The 17,385-nt window shown below is 34.3% G+C and overlaps 3 protein-coding genes across 4 annotated transcripts; 1 reads left to right on the top strand and 2 right to left on the bottom strand.

The window, feature by feature from the left end:
• The first annotated feature begins 176 nt into the window (after positions 1-176).
• LOC124636328 (beta-1,4-N-acetylgalactosaminyltransferase bre-4-like) lies at positions 177-3,985 on the top strand. 2 transcript variants are annotated; one of them, XM_047172381.1, is made up of 4 exons: positions 177-639; positions 715-987; positions 1,289-1,504; positions 1,650-3,985. In XM_047172381.1, the coding sequence occupies exons 1-4, from the start codon at positions 305-307 to the stop codon at positions 1,777-1,779; spliced, it is 954 nt and encodes a 317-aa protein (XP_047028337.1). In that variant the 5' UTR covers positions 177-304; the 3' UTR covers positions 1,780-3,985. The 2 variants fall into 2 exon arrangements, 1 of the variants encoding a protein (XP_047028337.1); XR_006985120.1 differs by lacking the exon at positions 177-639 and adding an exon at positions 1,064-1,199 and having other exon boundaries at positions 849-987.
• Positions 3,986-4,256: 271 nt separating this feature from the next.
• LOC124636329 (motile sperm domain-containing protein 1-like) lies at positions 4,257-8,469 on the bottom strand. The gene is made up of 5 exons (XM_047172383.1): positions 8,178-8,469; positions 7,929-8,092; positions 7,607-7,773; positions 4,704-6,112; positions 4,257-4,478 (listed from the first exon to the last, which is right to left on the bottom strand). The coding sequence occupies exons 1-4, from the start codon at positions 8,296-8,298 to the stop codon at positions 5,923-5,925; spliced, it is 642 nt and encodes a 213-aa protein (XP_047028339.1). The 5' UTR covers positions 8,299-8,469; the 3' UTR covers positions 4,257-4,478; positions 4,704-5,922.
• An 816-nt stretch (positions 8,470-9,285) lies between these two features.
• On the bottom strand, positions 9,286-16,982 carry LOC124636383 (GATOR complex protein NPRL3). Its single transcript, XM_047172461.1, has 11 exons — positions 16,520-16,982; positions 15,844-16,056; positions 15,638-15,732; positions 15,268-15,481; positions 14,031-14,185; positions 13,645-13,776; positions 13,232-13,396; positions 12,482-12,656; positions 11,225-11,942; positions 10,749-10,942; positions 9,286-10,403 (listed from the first exon to the last, which is right to left on the bottom strand). Exons 1-11 carry the CDS (start codon positions 16,716-16,718, stop codon positions 10,249-10,251), a joined length of 2,415 nt encoding a protein of 804 aa, XP_047028417.1. The 5' UTR covers positions 16,719-16,982; the 3' UTR covers positions 9,286-10,248.
• Positions 16,983-17,385: the final 403 nt, after the last annotated feature.

The following is a 17,385-nucleotide window of genomic DNA, read 5'->3' as shown; positions in this document are numbered from 1 at the left end:
CCCAAGAATTGCTGTCCCAAAATGCTTTAAATCTAGATACATTTATTCAAATTACATGTACCTAATAGAAAGTAAACAGTATTTAAATTCATAAAACGGAATAAAACAAAGTGATTTCCGAATGAAGACTTTTGACACACAGCTGTTCGTGTCAAAAACTGACAGTTATTTAACGATCGATCAAACGTAAACAAGGCATTATTATTTTATTAGATTAATTTTATTTGTATTTCAATGCTTATAAGCCGTTAATTAATTTTAAAACCAATTAAAGTTGTGGGGAAAAACGACTTGGTTTAGAAAAATGCGTCATGCTAATAAGAAAAAGGTTATTTACTGTGGTATAATCGTTATTACGTTATTAGTTTTGCTGCATCCAGATATGAACGCCCGCCGTTCTTACGAGTTTATTGAAAAAGATAATATCCTTCGTAGCCTTCATGAGGCAACTGCTGACAATTTTACTAGTTCCGCTGTACTTGACTGTGATTATTACGACATTATACACGATGAAACTACTCTGTCCATTAGTTTAGTAGACGGAGACTTAATTGAGGGCCATAGGATAAAGGAAGGTGGAGAATACGCTCCGTCTGATTGCAAACCCAAGTATAGTACGGCTATTATTGTTCCTTACAGGTAAATGTTAAAAGCTCTTAATTTTTCTTATGATATATTGTAACTTAGCACTTAAATAATATTTATTTGTTTCAGAGATAGTGCTGAACAATTACGTGGGTTCCTAGTGTACATGCACACATATTTCCATCGGCAACATATCCATTATAGAATCTATGTTGTTGAACAAGTGGACTCCCGTCCTTTCAACCGAGCCAAGCTCATGAACATTGGGGCTATTGCTGCTATGAAAGCTGGCTACCCTTGCTTAATACTTCATGATGTTGACCTCTTACCTTTGAGGCCAGCAAACCTCTATGCTTGCACTGAGCGACCCAGGCATATGTCATCTAGCATCAACAAATATAGGTGACCATTATTGCATTACAAAATGTTTTTATTTAAATTTTTATTTTATTTACTTAAATAGATTTTTTTTTATTAGTTTTGCACCTGGCAGCATTGATTTGGGTTGAAAAATTTAACTGGTTGGTTTGATCAGTTGAATACTGCTCACAAAAATTAATCAGTGAATATTGTAGTAGTAGAATAGATTGATGGTTCAGCCACTGAACAAAAAGGTATTTTTAAATCATTTTTTTAGTTTTTTTTTCCTTCATTATTTTCTTTAACAGATCACCTAACTAATTTTTATTTCATTATATTTCAGGTTTGTCCTTCCATATTTAAACCTCGTTAGTGGTGCAATAGCAATTTTATCAAAGCAGTTTAAAACTGTAAATGGGATGAGCAATGAATTCTATGGTTTTGCTGGTGAAGATGATGACTTGTACTCGAGGTTGGAGGCAAGTAATCTGAAACTGTGCAGGTTTCAGCCAGAGACTAGTCGATATCACAAGGTCTCATCTAAACCTGAGAGAAAGGTGTAAGTATTACATCAACAAAATAAACCAAAAGTTTTTTTTTTCCACCTTCACACTTTTACTTACTACAGATACACCGTTAAAGTTATACATACTAACAAATGTGTTAATTATTGGTTTATTTATTCATGGCAATCTTATTTTCAGAGAACAACGAAAAAAGGTGATAAAGTTCACCAAGGAAAGGATGGCAACAGACGGGTTAAGCTCACTACAATACACAGAGGTAGCCACTGTTCTTCATCCACTCTTTACCCATATCATGGTTGACTTGTAGCATATCATTTAATACTACAATTACACCCATTTCTTTAGGTACTTTGTTAAATAATCCTTCTCATCTAACCTGACCTTACACTCGTAAGTTGCTTCCTTAAAAATTACGCAAGTAAGGACGCAAGTGTCTTGCGCATGTTGAGGCACATGCGCAGGTTACATTTATATCGACTCGCGCATGTACCAAAGCAAAATACCCGCCCGCGTGCTCTTGTCACTTGCGCATGTTAACTTGCTCCAGCTATGTATATGCACCGTGTAGACGCACCCTAACTTCCATAAGTTGTAAGAAATTACTATAAGCGACTAACAAAGGGATTTTACATTTGTAAATGTAATATAAGCCACTTACGTGAGTAAAACTTACAAGTGTAAGGCTAGCCTAAAGTAAGACAAATATTTATTTAAACAAGTACCAAATCAAATGGACTATAGAGTTACTCATATCACTTCCTGTTCAATTTCGCTTTAATTAACTGAAATTTTAAGACCACTTTAATATAAGTAGTGAGTTAGTAAGCTAGAATATTAGAAATTAATTCTTGAAACAATAAACTTTAGACTCAATTTCAAATATAGCTTGACTTGAATAGAAGATAGATTCCAAAGCCATAGTCAGACTACTGATTATAAATTCACATAAAAATTATAGTTTACAAGCAATTTACGGCAGATTTGTTAAAGGCCTGACAATATAATAACCAAATGTTTTATTTAACACTACATAAAATTTGGGTGTAGGGCAGACATCACAGACAACTACTTTTTGAATACTATTTTTGTTCAAAATGTGGTATTTCCATAATTACTGATCTATGATCTCCTAACTACATAAGAAATGGCTTTTATCAAATCTGCTTTAATGCAATACTAGTCATAAGAAGACCAATACTTTTACTCAGCTAAACCGCTAATGTTCCTAATGTCATTTCAATCTAATTAAAACAATACTATTATAGTAAAACATTGTGATATTCTTGTTGAGGGATTGAACGATTTCTGTCCATAGAGTCCTGTAGTTAATTAATCTAGTGCAATTACATCTAAATAAATCTTAGTATGTTACTATTTATGAGAATTGATTGTTTGAAAACTTTTAAAGTTGTTGACTTGTACTTAAATTGTTTCTATCAATAAGCAATTGTTTATTCAAATGTATTGGAATTTTAATGTTTATGTTAAGACCACTTGAAGTTAGGTAAAATGTGAGTTTACGCTGTTTTGGATGACGTCAGAGCGGTACCTACTTGTACTTTATGATACTGAATAAAAATTACGAACATACGAATTTGAACTTTATAATGAGAACAATAAGGTCTCAATTTCAATAACCAGCTCTGGCGTCATTATCATAGCGTCAAATGCATTGTTGGTAAGATGTAAAAGGGAAATGAATTATAGAAACAGCAATTTTTGCAATAAAACTGGAATAGTGATAATAATGAATTGTTAAATAAATGAAATAGAAAAGTCATATCAGTGAAACAAAGGAATTTGAATGAAATTGTACCTAATGGGTAGGTAATTATAATAAGTAGATCAGTTGGTAGATAGCTAGGTTTTGACGTCAATAGTGGTTTCTAGAAAGGTTTGAATTTTAAATAGAAAGTCCATTATTTTGTAAATGACACTGTTATTGCTGCTTTAACGTAGTCGGTTACACGTTTTACAATAAGTAGAATTTAAAATTAATAAATGCATAAAAATATCGTCCTATAGAATAAAATATCAATACCTAGGTACTATTCAATCTCGCTGTGTCAGCCATACTACTAAATATTTCAATTTATTCTACGTTACTTACCTATTTCTACAAATGAATGTAAATTCATCCGTCCATCATTTGAGTACAGCTTTTCCAAGTTACCTACTAAACCACCATCAGAATCAAACATAAAACCATGAGGGCACAATAATACCGCTTGCTTGGCGACTACTACAGTAAAGAGTCGTAAGTACAATTCTCAATAGAGCCTTCTTGAGTTATCATTATTGGACTGTAGATCTGCTTTTATAGGCAAATGACGTCACTACCAGTAGGAATATTAAGCTCTAAAGCTAGTGGTAGTTTTTTTTTCATCCAGTTTCAAAAGCATAACTATCCAGCTAGTGCATTTGCTCAATCAAGCCAGGAATTTATTTCTACTTAAATAAACATAATGTACCTATATGAATTTGGTAGTAAATAAAAAGAGTTATAAATAAAATGTGTACTATCATTCACCCCCTATGAATTTCATTGTTGCAAATTGCTTCTTAAGCTACACCAGATGCTTTTGATATAGTGCGGTTGCGAAGCCCTGCTCGCTGTAGAAATACAATAAATTCTTGAACAATAAGCACACTTCTGTCTTGCAGAGAAATCGCGCCTGCGATGTAATTCGCAAGTTAAAAATTAAAACACCCTTACTAGACTGTGCTCCTTTTCCTCATTTATAAATTGATGGAGGGCTGTATATTTCCAAAATGAAAACAATATTTTGATTGATTTGTAGATATATTTGGCATGAACATTTTCACAGCAGGTGGTCCCAAATCACAGGGGGATTCAATAAAAATACATTCTGCATAAGCATTGGTAAAATTTTGACATATTTACACAAATAATTACAAAAAAGCTTACTTTAATCAATACTAACAAGTATTGGGTATAATGTAAGGAGGTTTTGTACATTGGTATATTACAAGAAAAATAATGTATAGTTCGGCCATTCAGAGAATGCGTTCCTGACACGTCGCGATTGAACTGACGACGTAACTTTGCAATGGCGTTGCAGTTACGATAAAAATATTTTTGCTGGTTGTTTACCGTTTTAACAATTGAGGAGCATTAAAACAACATTATTATATCAATAATCAATGAATGTTATAATTCAGTCAGTTCAATCGCGACGTGTCAGGAACGCATTCTCTGAATGGCCGAACGTAACTACATGAATTATTTACACGATGACGATAACATTACTAGCAGGCCTAAGTTACGATACCACTCCACAAATATACGTACAATTTTAACATATTTATATTAATACCTAAATACTTTGAGAAAACCTCTACATGTAAGTATTCCATTTCCATTTTAAGGTGACTTAAAATATGTTAGCTTTAAAAGCAAGGTACGACAATATCCATAGTCATAATTTAAAACTCAAACACCAAACCATATCAATTAAAAATATTAGCACCTAATTAAAATTTAAATCACACTGTAATTATAATTTTTGCACCATATACCTATCACAAATTAAAAGACTGAAATTAACCTATAATTAAACCACTTCAAAATTATATTAAACAGCACTCAATAATTTCAAAACAATAGTAAAACAAACTTTTGAGTAATAAAAAATAGTTAGAGGATACTTGGCAGCTGCATCTAACAACATAACATTTTATTAATGAGCCAAATAATTTTTGATTCAAAATCTTTGTTTTGCTTGAAATTTAAATTAATTTTTCTATACTTGAATTTAATCTATGGAAACAATACAACCGTAACAAAACAAGATTGACAAAAAACCCAATCTGAACTATTTAATACATGGATTGTTAGCACATTCTCTATGGATACAAGAGATTTTTATTTTTTTAAACAACTCTTTTGCATAAACTGTTATAATTTTTTGTATGAAACTCCATTTGTTCAACATAAAAGTGACTATAATAATAATTTTGTCACAATCATAAATTCATAAGATTCAACCAAATCAGGTTTACTTACATAAAGTGTTGTTTGGTCATGGTTTATAACTAGCCTAATTTGTATTCTACAGCAGCATTAATTCGAAATTTTATTGCTATTGTCCAATAGAGTTTTTTTGAGCTCCTTATGCTATATAAATTCCTTCTTTTTGGGGCAATAGTGATCAATAAAATTTTTACTTTTTGTCTTTGAAAATATATTTTGTTACCTTTTTTCAATTTTTATCTATATTAACTTATAACAGCTGTACGCCTGCAAAACCATTTATTTTTGAAATGCTTTATTATGATTATAGTACATTGTAATTCGGTTAATAGTCATACCAGCACAGTTCAATCAAAGTGCAAAGTCAAAGTCACCTACAGACCAATTATATCTTCAGTTTGAATACTGGGAGAACCAACATAGCAATAAAATTTCACAATACAATATAAAGTTTAACTATGGTCTTAAGACGAGCATACAAACTAGGCCAAGTACAAAGGAGAATACCAGTTTGAGGTTTGATCCAATATGGAGCCAGTCCGGCCATTGTGATTTGATAACTTGTTCAGGCTGTGTTGGGAGGAGTAAAGCAGCAATGCAGCATATGCTGACTGCTACTGCCACCACATTTACCGGCTGCTGCTCTCTGTGAAAGTAATATAGACTCTTTAGAATAAATTGTCAGATTTTTTTTTCATTATATTAACTTTTAACACTGGAAAAATACCATGCACATTCAGAGTACATGGGTAGAACTGTTTTGTTTTGTTTTTCCAGTCAGTTGTTTGACTTCTTTACTTTGTATCAAACAAAAAAATATTAAAAAAGGCAAACGAATAACATTTATAATCAGCCATTGTCAATTCTAATCAAATGAAAGTTAATGCCCTAGTCAATTATCATCACATTTACATTTTAAATTGATTAATTTTCTTATCTGTTTAGGTAGTTAATGTGTTTTGTTTACAGCTAGGTTATCAAAATGTTCGTCATTTTATGCTCTTTATTACAAAGATTAGAAGGTTGAATAAAATCGGGGTGTACTATGCCAAATCGAATAACAAATAATCGAATATCAATTGATCGACCACTATAAATCGAAATTCTAAATACTCGAACATTCATAATATCGAATGGTTATTAAATCGAACATTCAATACATCGCGCAGTCTATACATCGAGTGTTCAAAATATCGAATGTTCGTTTGAACGAGCGTTAAATGCAAAACATATTCATCCTATCGAAAAATCCTTATTTTTTATGAATACAAGAAAAACTCAAAATTTATGAATAAATCATATTTTAATGTAGTTTTTATTATTATTTAACATTTTTTCTATCGCATTATCATCCCTTTTGCCTCTTTTTTGTAAAGTAGGTCTTCCCAATCCCGTGTTTGCCTTTTCAATTCACACAAAATTTTAAAATGTACCTTTAAAAGATAAGAATTAAAGATTAAAATGTGATTTATTAGTAAATTTTGAGTTTTTCTTGTTTTTCGATAGGATGAATATGTTTTGCATTTAACGCTCGATCAAACGAACATTCGATATTTTGAACACTCGATGTATAGACTGCGCGATGTATTGAATGTTCGATTTAATAACCATTCGATATTATGAATGTTCGAGTATTTAGAATTTCGATTTATAGTGGTCGATCAATTGATATTCGATTATTTGTTATTCGATTTGGCATAGTACACCCATAAAATCGTCATCATATTGTTTTTTAAGTTTGTTATCACTGCCTCTTGTTTATTATTTTAATAAAAATTATACATCCTGGTGTTCCTGAATAAATAATAATTACTTCTTAAAAAAAGTTATATCTTGCCCTACATAATACATGGATGGCAATTTGATTCTCCTGATAATGAATTTATCTATATAGGATTCAGGTGAATAAAACACTTTTAATCAAGTAGGTTATGAAACAATGATAAAGAGTTTGCTGGTGGTATTTTAAATAAAATATCAATGTTTTAAACACAACATGAGCCGTACTCTCCTAGAACAAAATAATGCTCCAACCATTAATTATTTATGCACAGAAAAATTACAAGGTCATTGGCATAAAAGAATCCTTTATTCTGTTCTACAAGGAGTTTTCCAAATAGGTTTTATTGCATAGACTGACCTGTGTGTTGGGTGCTGACATGGAGTGACTCGTGAATGTTCTTCAGTGGGCCGTAAAGGAGCTGCCCTTGTTACCAGTGGGTGAAAACTGTCTCCAAGGCTCTCTTGGTTTATATTAGAAGGTTCTCCTTCAATCAATTTTGTTAGAATGTCTCTTTTTCCCAGTGCCTGCAAAAAGAGCATTATAGTGTTAATTAACACGTGAGTATATAACTAATTTAAATAAAATAACTGATTTTAATTATTAAAACACTTGCCACAACAGTAGGTACACAAGGAATTATAGCAATGTTTTATGTTGGAGATGCGTGTTTAATTCGTACCTGCTGGGTGTTTTTGTCATACATTGTTATCCTAAACTTTTCGACGGTGTCGCAATGGGAAACAGATGGTTGTGTATAGCGAACCACTATGTCGATGCAGCTCTGTGGAGCGATCACACCCTCCGGGTCGATCACTGTGAACTTCTTCGGAGATGTACATAGTACTGTAAAAAACCATTCCACCATATTCAAACACAAAAAAAATCGAGGACATTACGACACGTTTTACTTTTTAAATTCATACAATACCTTTGAAATTAACAGAGAAATCGTAGGGATTATAAACAGTCAGTAATTGTTTATGAGTGTGTCGTGCATTTAAATAGAATTCCAAAGAAACTGGGAACACGAAAACGGGGAAATTTTTCATTTTTATTTATATTTCGCAAACAACACAATAGAAAAACAATAACAATTTCACAATCGCACATACACAACTGACAGTATTGACGTAATGTTGACAGCTCTACTCTCTGTTCTAGAGATGTTCAGTTTCACGCAAGGAAACATCTGAAATTCTTGGTTCAATTTCAAAATCGCAAGAAGGTTATTAATTTATCCAGTTTGTAAAAACAACAACAAACAAATTACTACCATAAAAATATATTTAGCACCTAAGGTAGTGCAGTGCTACAGTTGTGAAAGGAGCAGTGCCATTATTCTATTCTAAGGAGTAAGAGTTACGCATTCTCACTTCAGCACATTCATCTGAGTACTCTTCATTAGCATTCATATTATTATATACTAGCTGTTGCCCGCGACTTCGTCTGCGTGGGCAATATAGAATTTCCAATTTCGTTCATTATATCGTTCATTGCTCATCCCCCGTAGGTGATAGCGTGATAATATATAGCCTATTGGTTGAACCGGCCCCTAGGTAATAGTCATGCAAAATTTGATTTAAATCCATGCAGTACTTTTTGAGTTTATCCGGAACAAACATACAGATAAACAGACATACAGACAAAAATTCTAAAAACTACATATTTGGGTTCAGAATCTATTATGGATCACCATTATAAGTATTCTTTAAAAAAAATATTCAATGTACAGTTTTGACTTTCCTATCATTTTATTATATGTATAGATATCATCAGATATAGATACAATATTCAGCATCCCGGACCATACAGATTCTTAACTGGATTCTTTACTTAACAATTTTTATACTCTGGATCTAAGCGATCTAGGATAGAATATAGGCTTTATTATAATGATATTTTATCATGGTCAGGAAGCAAACAACTATAGCTGGTTCATTTAATTTATTAAATAAATACTAAAGTGTCCAATTGTTTAGTATTTATTTACATCCAAAGATAAAAAAAAATGGCAAATTCAAATAAAAAGAGCCAAATAGATGTTGTGTATTATTACAATATTATTAAACATAGTGCAATCAGGTCTTTATTCTAGCACCTATTTAAGCAAATCTAAAATAATCAGTAGTTGATGTCGTAAAAAATAATAATTTCTAAACATAAATAATTTACACTACCAATATACATACTATAAATAAGTACCTAGGTATTTTTTAGGAACAGCCTTTTTTGAGCTTTGTAGATGCCAATCGTACCCAGGATTTTAAAAGATTACAGAATGTCCAAAGCAATATGTAATTTTGTGTCTTATTTAGAGAGCATTTACCTAAATATCTTATGGTTGGGTTAGGCAATAAATAGTTTGTAGCCATACAATTAGAGTTTATGTAATCATTTAAATTGAATGAAAATATAGTTAAAAAGTAGGCAGTTTTCAATGATTATAGGATCGATGTAATCACAAAAAAAAATGCAGAAATCACGACTCCACGCCGTGCATTCCATGAATGTATAAAGAACTATATAGTTGCACGACATAAGTTTACAGTTTAAAAACTTTGGAAGCATCAAGCATCCAATGTACGATATTTATTTAATCATCATCATCATCATCTCAGCCATAGGACGTCCACTGCTGAACATAGGCCGATATTTATTTATTCCTCCTTTATTGAATAAAAGTAGTTAAATGGTGGACAGTGTATTAAAATCAGCTGTGTTTAATGCTCTTATACAATCAGAAAATTACAGGGAGAAGGCACTATATATCGTTCAATATATCAAAGCTATAACAGTACACAGAAAAAATATTGAAATAAAGCGCGGGACTCACTCATCATAGACAAAACGTATCAAACCTTTGCAAATTCTGTTCTAAATCCTGTCCCAAAAAGTTTCAAATATCGATTCTTAATCTATGACATTTACAAAGGCCATTAAATACAGGTTGTATTATATATTTTTGTGTATTTTGTTAAAGCAAGACTTAAGAATGAGATTTATTGGTAGGGGTATAACATGGCGACGGCTGGGTCTTCCGTCTCGAAGGTAATGAGAACGTCTTTGAATTTGTCTAGAAGCTGCATCAGCTGTGACCGGCTAACGTTCTCCATAAACATGATCTCTTCTAAATGCTGTTCACCGCGGAAGTAGCCTGGAAATAAAAATAAGTGATTTTTACATGGTTGTTCATTGTTTTTTTTTTTTACAGGATTTAGAGTACATAGGGGCGTATACGGGAGTCTATGGGAGTATATGGGTACGTATATGTATAGGGGAGTAGATAATTTTAAAATAAGGTTACTTTCCCTATGTACTCACAGGTAAAGTGCAAAGGGGTAGATAAGGGAGTACATAGGGGAAGTAAATAAGGGATAACATGGAGGGAGTTCATAGGGGTGATATGGTGCACAAAGGAAGCGATAGCGTAACTTCTGCAGCTATTAATTTAAGTGGAAATATATTTAATTTAAACCGCATAATAAAAAATAGGACAAACCTTTTTTATGCAGCTGTGCCAACAACAAGAGATCATCAGTGTTCTTAGAAGCGGGTACGGTCGCTAAAGCAGCCCTTTCTTCCGAAGTGAAGGTGTCTAACAAAGATTCGGTCGTTGGAGGCTCGTTTGGTATACGACATGCATCGACCACGTCGCAGCTCGCTGGCATGTTCCAGACTGTAGGTGGTTGGAAACTGGAAATAAAGCATGATTTTTGTTTATTAGTGCCGTAGTAAATATGTTTATTTTCATCATCTCTGAAAAAACGACACGATGAAACACTTTTGTTGAATTTTGAAAGTTATTTTTTAGATGCTATGTCATAATAGTTTTTAAGGATGTTCACATCCATCATCAAATATTTATTTTAATCTGAAACCTTCTTTTGACTTTGTATTCCAAAGCTACTGATAAGTTTTGATACATTCAACATGACTTAGAATAAATAATTTGTTAAAAATGGGATAAAACCTTACCTCATCTCACTCTGCAATTTCAAATTCAATGAGACACCATTCTTCTTTTCAGTTCCATTCATCATTCCATTAATTTTCAACCTCGGCGATATATCCTGATCGCTCTCGAATCTATCCTCATCACTACTCGTATCTTTATTTAGAGTCGCTTCACTATCCTTCAGAGATAAATCCGACAATCTCGAAGGCAGACTTTTCTTATCTGAATCTGATTTATCAAGGGACAAGTTAGACAATAATTCCGTTTTCACAATATCCGTGTGTCCATTTTCTATTATTTCTCCGTTCCCATTCACACCGCTCAAAGTTCCATTACCGTTCATGTTACTGGAAATGCCACTATCAACGGAATTGCCTTGGATTTTCTTCTGTACTTTTTCAGCTTTGGTATCGTAATCACAACCATTCGTAATGGGTTTTATTCCGTCTACAACGTCTATGCCATCGTCAAAAGAGTGGTTAGCGGAGTCAGCTTCTCTGAACTTATCGAATTTCGTATGTTCGGATTCTATGACTATAGGCTTTGTGTGTGAAAAGTCTGTTTGGTTTAAATTGTTCTCCGTGGGATAATCTTCGTCAGAATCAGGGAAGGTGTTGATGGTTTCTCTAGGTTCGACTGGTTCGGGCACGTTTAGCTGCATCTGGTTGAGAGAGGAGAAGGACACACTGCAAGACTGGTTGAATACGTCGTGTTTTTCGCAGTAGTATTCTTTTCCATCTGTAAGTTTTAAAATAAAAATGTTTTATTATGTCTTAAACGCTTGTAAAAATAAGGGATGGTTTAACTGATTAACTAGCTTCTCTAGAATTATTTCATAAAGAACTGCTAATGTATTTTCAAAGTTGCCACACACATTACAACTTTTTCAAACCTGAAATTGCTGATTAAACACATTTGCTGCTCAGTTCTAGAAGATACTTGAGTGGATAGAAAAAAACTTCAAGGTCAAGGTCAGTGCGTCTAGTTCGACTGCACTGCGACGTCGGACCACTCTAAATACCTCGGAAGTCGTTGTGACACGTACCATTCAGGAGCGATAGGAAGAAAAACTTCAAGGTCAAGGTCACATACCCGGGTCCCGACCCCAGTGCGGCGAGTTGAACTGCACATAAGTATGTAGCTGCAGCAGAAGCCGGCGCCGCAGCAGCCACGCCACACACCGCGCGAGCCGCCCGCCGCCGCCGCCGCCGCAACCGTTACGGGACACGTACCATAGTGCGGGGAGGACAAGTAACTTCAAGGTCAAGGTCACATACCCGGGTCCCGTCCCCAGTGCGGCGAGTTGAACTGCACGTAGGTATGTAGCTGCAGCAGCAGCCGGCGCCGCAGCAGCCACGCCACGCACCGCGCGAGCCGCCCGCCGCCGCCGCCGCCGCAACCGTTACGGGACACGTACCATAGAGGCGCGGGGAGGGAGAAGTCGCTTAGCATCTGATGAGGTAGACAATAATATTGAAAATTATAACTTTGCTCTCTGACAATAGCAATACCAGTCGTGTACTTGCCGCCCCTGGTGCTTCGACAACTGAAAATGGTCGGTTATGGTTATAGTTATCGGCACGAATATTGAGCTCTCGGCGGAAGAGTGGGGATCGCTTTGCGCACTGTACACACGTCATAAGGCAATGAACCAATAAATCGCTTCTGCGCAGGTGAAGGTCAGGGTTCAATATCCGTACCGATAACTATACAGTTTAATGGTGCAGCCACTGTTAATGTCAAAAGTATGCTATGGCCGCCAGAAGTAGTCAAAAGACATAAACATTTTGACTCGATTGGTTTACGAATGCCACTCACCTTTGCCTACGTTACACCGTTTGGTATCACGTCTCTCACAAAATCCACCGGTATTGACACATAAATGCATTTCTACTTTAATATTTCGTCTACTGAATACACTGATTAAATTAAGTAGTTCTAGATTATATTTAGCCAATTTTTTACATTTCCGCGCTTATTCCAAAGTTCTTAAGATCGAAATTCAATTGCAGAATTATAACCCCTACCTGCAATAAGCACAGTCCCGGGAACTCCTTAGCGAACTCTTCAACCAGAGGCGAGTTTATGTGAACGTTGGCGCCGGGCGCTACCACATACACATTACTTTCGCAAAGAGGGTAGATCACTGTCGCCTTCGCCCAGTATACAAGGTGACCTGTTAATTGGGACACCTGGAAATAAAAAAGTATTATGATTTCCTAGGAACTGTGCGTACTTAAATATGACACAGCTGAGATCTCGCAGTGTTATTTTAACACTAAATTTTGAAGCCTCGTCGTTCTTTATTATATTGATTTACAAATATTTCTGATACAGTATTTTTTTTAGATTATAGGTACAGTACTTTGTACTACCTTCTTTTCTATCACGCCAGTGCTACAAAGTTCGAAAATTAAAAAATATACCTAATTCTGGTTACCTGTTTGAGTGTCAGATCAGCTTCAATAGCGAGTGTTTGCAAACTCTTCAGTGGGCTATATAATTTTATCAGTCTTAGGAGGGCTGAGCTGCTATCCAGTGGGATTGAAGCTAGCAATTCATTTGGGTTCACCTGAAAATGAACACAGAGATAACATTTTGACAAAAATATTTACGTTATAGATTGGAAGCCAACCCTAAGATAATTATTTAGAAAAATACTACGACAATCATTGTTTTTTAATAAAATATAAATGCATTATTTGTATGTTGTGTAGGTAGGTACTATTATTACTTATATACGTGTTCTTTTTTTCAGCTAAAGTAACTAAACTTCGATCACTAAGAACGAAATATTATTAACTATGAAGTTAGTTAGGTACTTACCATAAGCAATATTCCATGGTAAGGCCTTAGTTTCTGCAAGCATTTATCAATAGTTTCGGGCTCTATGATCAGTCCCCTGTTGTGTATTTGATGAGCTTTGTGTGGCAAGCAGAAAGACAGTAGCACCCATTTGTTTATCCGAACTTGCACTATGCCTGTAAATCAAATATTTACATGTTATACTCAAGGCCGGATCCATACGGGCACAGGAGTATACATATAAGGGTATATAGTAAGTATACATAAAGGTCAACATAGGGGTAGCAAAGGAGGGAGTACTTATGGGGTATTACATAAGGGAGAAAATAGAGGAGTAAGTAAAGGATTAGATGTGGGACTGCCCCATGTCAGTTACTCAACTAAGATGTGCATAGGGGTAACACTTAAGGGAGAATATAGAAAAGTACATAAGCACCATTTGCAGTTGCCAAATCACCGATTTGACCAATCGGCGGTAAGTGGTTATGGTTTGGTTATCGTTATAATAGAATGGTGCACCTGGTATTCCGAGATATCACAGTGATAAATAAACAACCGTATAACACTGATAAAGAAATGACGCAAAAGATGACAACACCGGTAAATACGTAATAGCATATTTATGTGAATCATGGTATTTAATTACATTCAATGGTGTACTGTCTAGTTATTAAACATGGTGCATACCTGAGTTAGTCAGTTCATAGTTGAAGGAAGTTATATAGAGACAGATACATACACTGACTATCATAATTAAATCTTGGCTGATTTACCTATGCTTATAATCTTCATTATAGTAAATTCAACTAATACAGCAAATATGGTTGGTATTGATATGACATGAAATGAGTTAGACAATGCAGTCTGTTTTCTTAGGTGTTATCAGATGAAATAACAGAGATTTATCTATAAAGTAAACATAGCAAAACAATGAATCAATCCTTGATTGTGTAAGCACACACAGTTGTAATATTGTGAAATAGCTGCTTCCCGTGGTTTTACCCGTGTCAAAGGCAGAACTCCTTCCCTTAAATAAACTAAATTTAGCCTATGTCTATACCTATGTATCCCAATGTAGGGGATAGTTTAAATTTCCAACAGTGAAAATTTTTTCAAATGTCTTCAGCATTTTCAGACAGGCCTAGGGGAAAAGGTAAAATGTTTCTGCTTAATTATATTAGTATAGACGTATAGTTACTAGAGTCCCAAATACACCATACACCATAAATACTACTATATAAAGTTGAAATAAACTTACCAGTACTACTCAGTTCTTCAAACACGGACTTCATAGATCTCGCCAGCGAGCTCCGTTGTAATATAAGGTGGAATGCTGACTTAGGAGTGGTGTCCGTGCCATTCTCACTACTGTAGGTAGCAGAACTAACCGAGTGACGGAGATTGTCTTCCTCGTCATCATTGTCGCCATTCATTTCACTGTCCAACACTGATACTTCATCGTGAGCTGCCAGCTATAAATATGGAATTTCATAATGAGGTTTTATTCTTGAAATATTGTTTTATTTAATTAGTATCATAGGGCTTTGCAGAATATAAGACCAGGAATTCAACTCTTAACCTTAGTTCTGAACTATTTTGAATTTTTATTGATCATTTAGAAAGCTTACCATTATTTTCATTTCTTCAGTCAAATATGAGCACCTTTTTTCTTCATGTCTCAGTGCTTTTCCCAGTCTTTTGCTCAAATCGTAATAACATTTCACTGGAAGAAAGCAGAAAAAAAAATAACATTTAGTTACCTCTTTCATCACTTTTGTTTTGTCACCTACCTAACTTAAATACCTGTACTAAAGTCAAATCTCAAAAAACTCACCAACAGAATGGCTCGCAGAAGCCTGGAGGGCAAACACAATGTTTATAAGGATCATAGTGGCGGTATCATCTTTATTAGTCCTGTACGGCAGCAGGGTTGGGTGTCCCACGAACCGTACATCATTGACTTTGAGTTCAAACTTCCTGTTGCACAGCTCTGCTTTGACCGCAAACAGGGTTGATAGCATTTCATCTGTAAAGCCACTTAGCTGACCTGGAAATGATGTACTCTATGTTAAACAATGTCCAGGGTATGATGAAATAACAACTCCCCCATGAGTGATACACACCAATTGTTTAACTGATCATTGAAGAAGTGGTTAAATTTACTTCCAAGACCTTCAAACATGTTATAGGAAGCTTAACAAAAAAAATACAGTAGTATCAAAGTTACACACAATTCAATTGCAAAGATAGCTTCAGTAACAGCATACATATTATGTACATATGATTGCATTATCAATGCATATGCAAAATGTGCAAGTGCATGATTGAAAGGTAACATAAACATTGATTTATGTCCATTTACTAGTCAGGAGTAGCTGCGTACCTTATCTTTAAATAATATTGACATACATTAAGATAAACAAATTGTTTTTTTATTATTCAGATGGGCGCATTGTTATTCAGTATGCAATTATGACGGCCGAGCCTCTATGACCTATTTAAGAACTAACCTTTACAGATATTTGACGTCTGCGACTGGGTATTTTGCAACAAGTCCTCAGTAGAATTAATGGCGTAGGGATTGTGTCGACCATATTTCTTCTGTTTGCTTTCATCCTTGTTTTCAGTTGTATATGGGTATCGGAACAGTAACCTGTCACCTTTACTGTCCGATTTCACGAAAAATATATTCAAAGGATTCACTTCCATGTCCACAAATGTAAAGTAACAATGCAATTACGAGAAGTGTGGAGTAAACAAGGTGATTATAAACAGATTTTGTAACGTATGGTACTTATAGCAATTTAACAAATTACTCATCTTTTAGCTATATAAACACACAGTACACTTTTGTACCCGAAATACTACACAACTGTTAAGAAATTGGTGACTATTTATATTCTTTACATAAATTCAATGAAATATACTACGAAAACATGCACTCCTGTGACGTACGTACAGATTTCCTGTCACTTTTGTAGTTGACAGCTGTCATCGTGTTCGAACACGTTCCAGTTTCAGTACCCAAAGCAAGGGTTTTGGTTTCTTATTCTATCTTCTTTACTTAGTTTGTATATTATATCGTGCTATCTCTCTTAAATACAATAACAAATGCACCTTTTTCATAGACAGTATAATGTACTCTGTGGACCGATGCTGTAGACATTATTTCCAATATTAGTACTGCTACTCGACACGAGATGGCAAAATAGAGTGGACTTATTTATTTATATGTTTCTTTTTAAGTATAATTTAATACAAATAAAGTAATAATTTGGATTTTTTATTATTGTTATGAGCAGACAAATAACCTTTTATTTATTTAAAGTTTCAATGTGAAGGTTTCAATAAAACTGAAAAGACTTGATTCGCCAGA

Source organism: Helicoverpa zea, chromosome 14 (genome assembly GCF_022581195.2).
Source record: "Helicoverpa zea isolate HzStark_Cry1AcR chromosome 14, ilHelZeax1.1, whole genome shotgun sequence".
In the NCBI taxonomy this organism is placed as follows: Eukaryota; Metazoa; Arthropoda; class Insecta; order Lepidoptera; family Noctuidae; genus Helicoverpa; species Helicoverpa zea.
Note: the sequence above shows the minus strand (reverse complement) of the source record. Positions and strands in the feature narration are given on the sequence as shown.

Bases quoted from the DNA above. Each gene is read 5' to 3' on its own strand.
- LOC124636328 (XM_047172381.1), top strand. From the start codon at position 305: ATGCGTCATGCTAATAAGAAAAAGGTTATTTACTGTGGTATAATCGTT. The intron at 640-714 runs GTAAATGTTAAA...TATTTGTTTCAG, and splicing joins GCTATTATTGTTCCTTACAG to AGATAGTGCTGAACAATTAC. The intron at 988-1,288 runs GTGACCATTATT...ATTATATTTCAG, and splicing joins TCTAGCATCAACAAATATAG to GTTTGTCCTTCCATATTTAA.
- LOC124636329 (XM_047172383.1), bottom strand. From the start codon at position 8,298: ATGAAAAATTTCCCCGTTTTCGTGTTCCCAGTTTCTTTGGAATTCTAT. The intron at 8,093-8,177 runs GTATTGTATGAA...GGTTTTTTACAG, and splicing joins TTTCTCTGTTAATTTCAAAG to TACTATGTACATCTCCGAAG. The intron at 6,113-7,606 runs GTCAGTCTATGC...TTACTTTCACAG, and splicing joins TGTCAGCACCCAACACACAG to AGAGCAGCAGCCGGTAAATG.
- LOC124636383 (XM_047172461.1), bottom strand. From the start codon at position 16,718: ATGGAAGTGAATCCTTTGAATATATTTTTCGTGAAATCGGACAGTAAA. The intron at 14,186-15,267 runs GTAAGTTTATTT...TTTGATTTACAG, and splicing joins TGAAGAACTGAGTAGTACTG to GCATAGTGCAAGTTCGGATA. The intron at 10,943-11,224 runs GTAAGGTTTTAT...CTTTATTTCCAG, and splicing joins AAATTGCAGAGTGAGATGAG to TTTCCAACCACCTACAGTCT.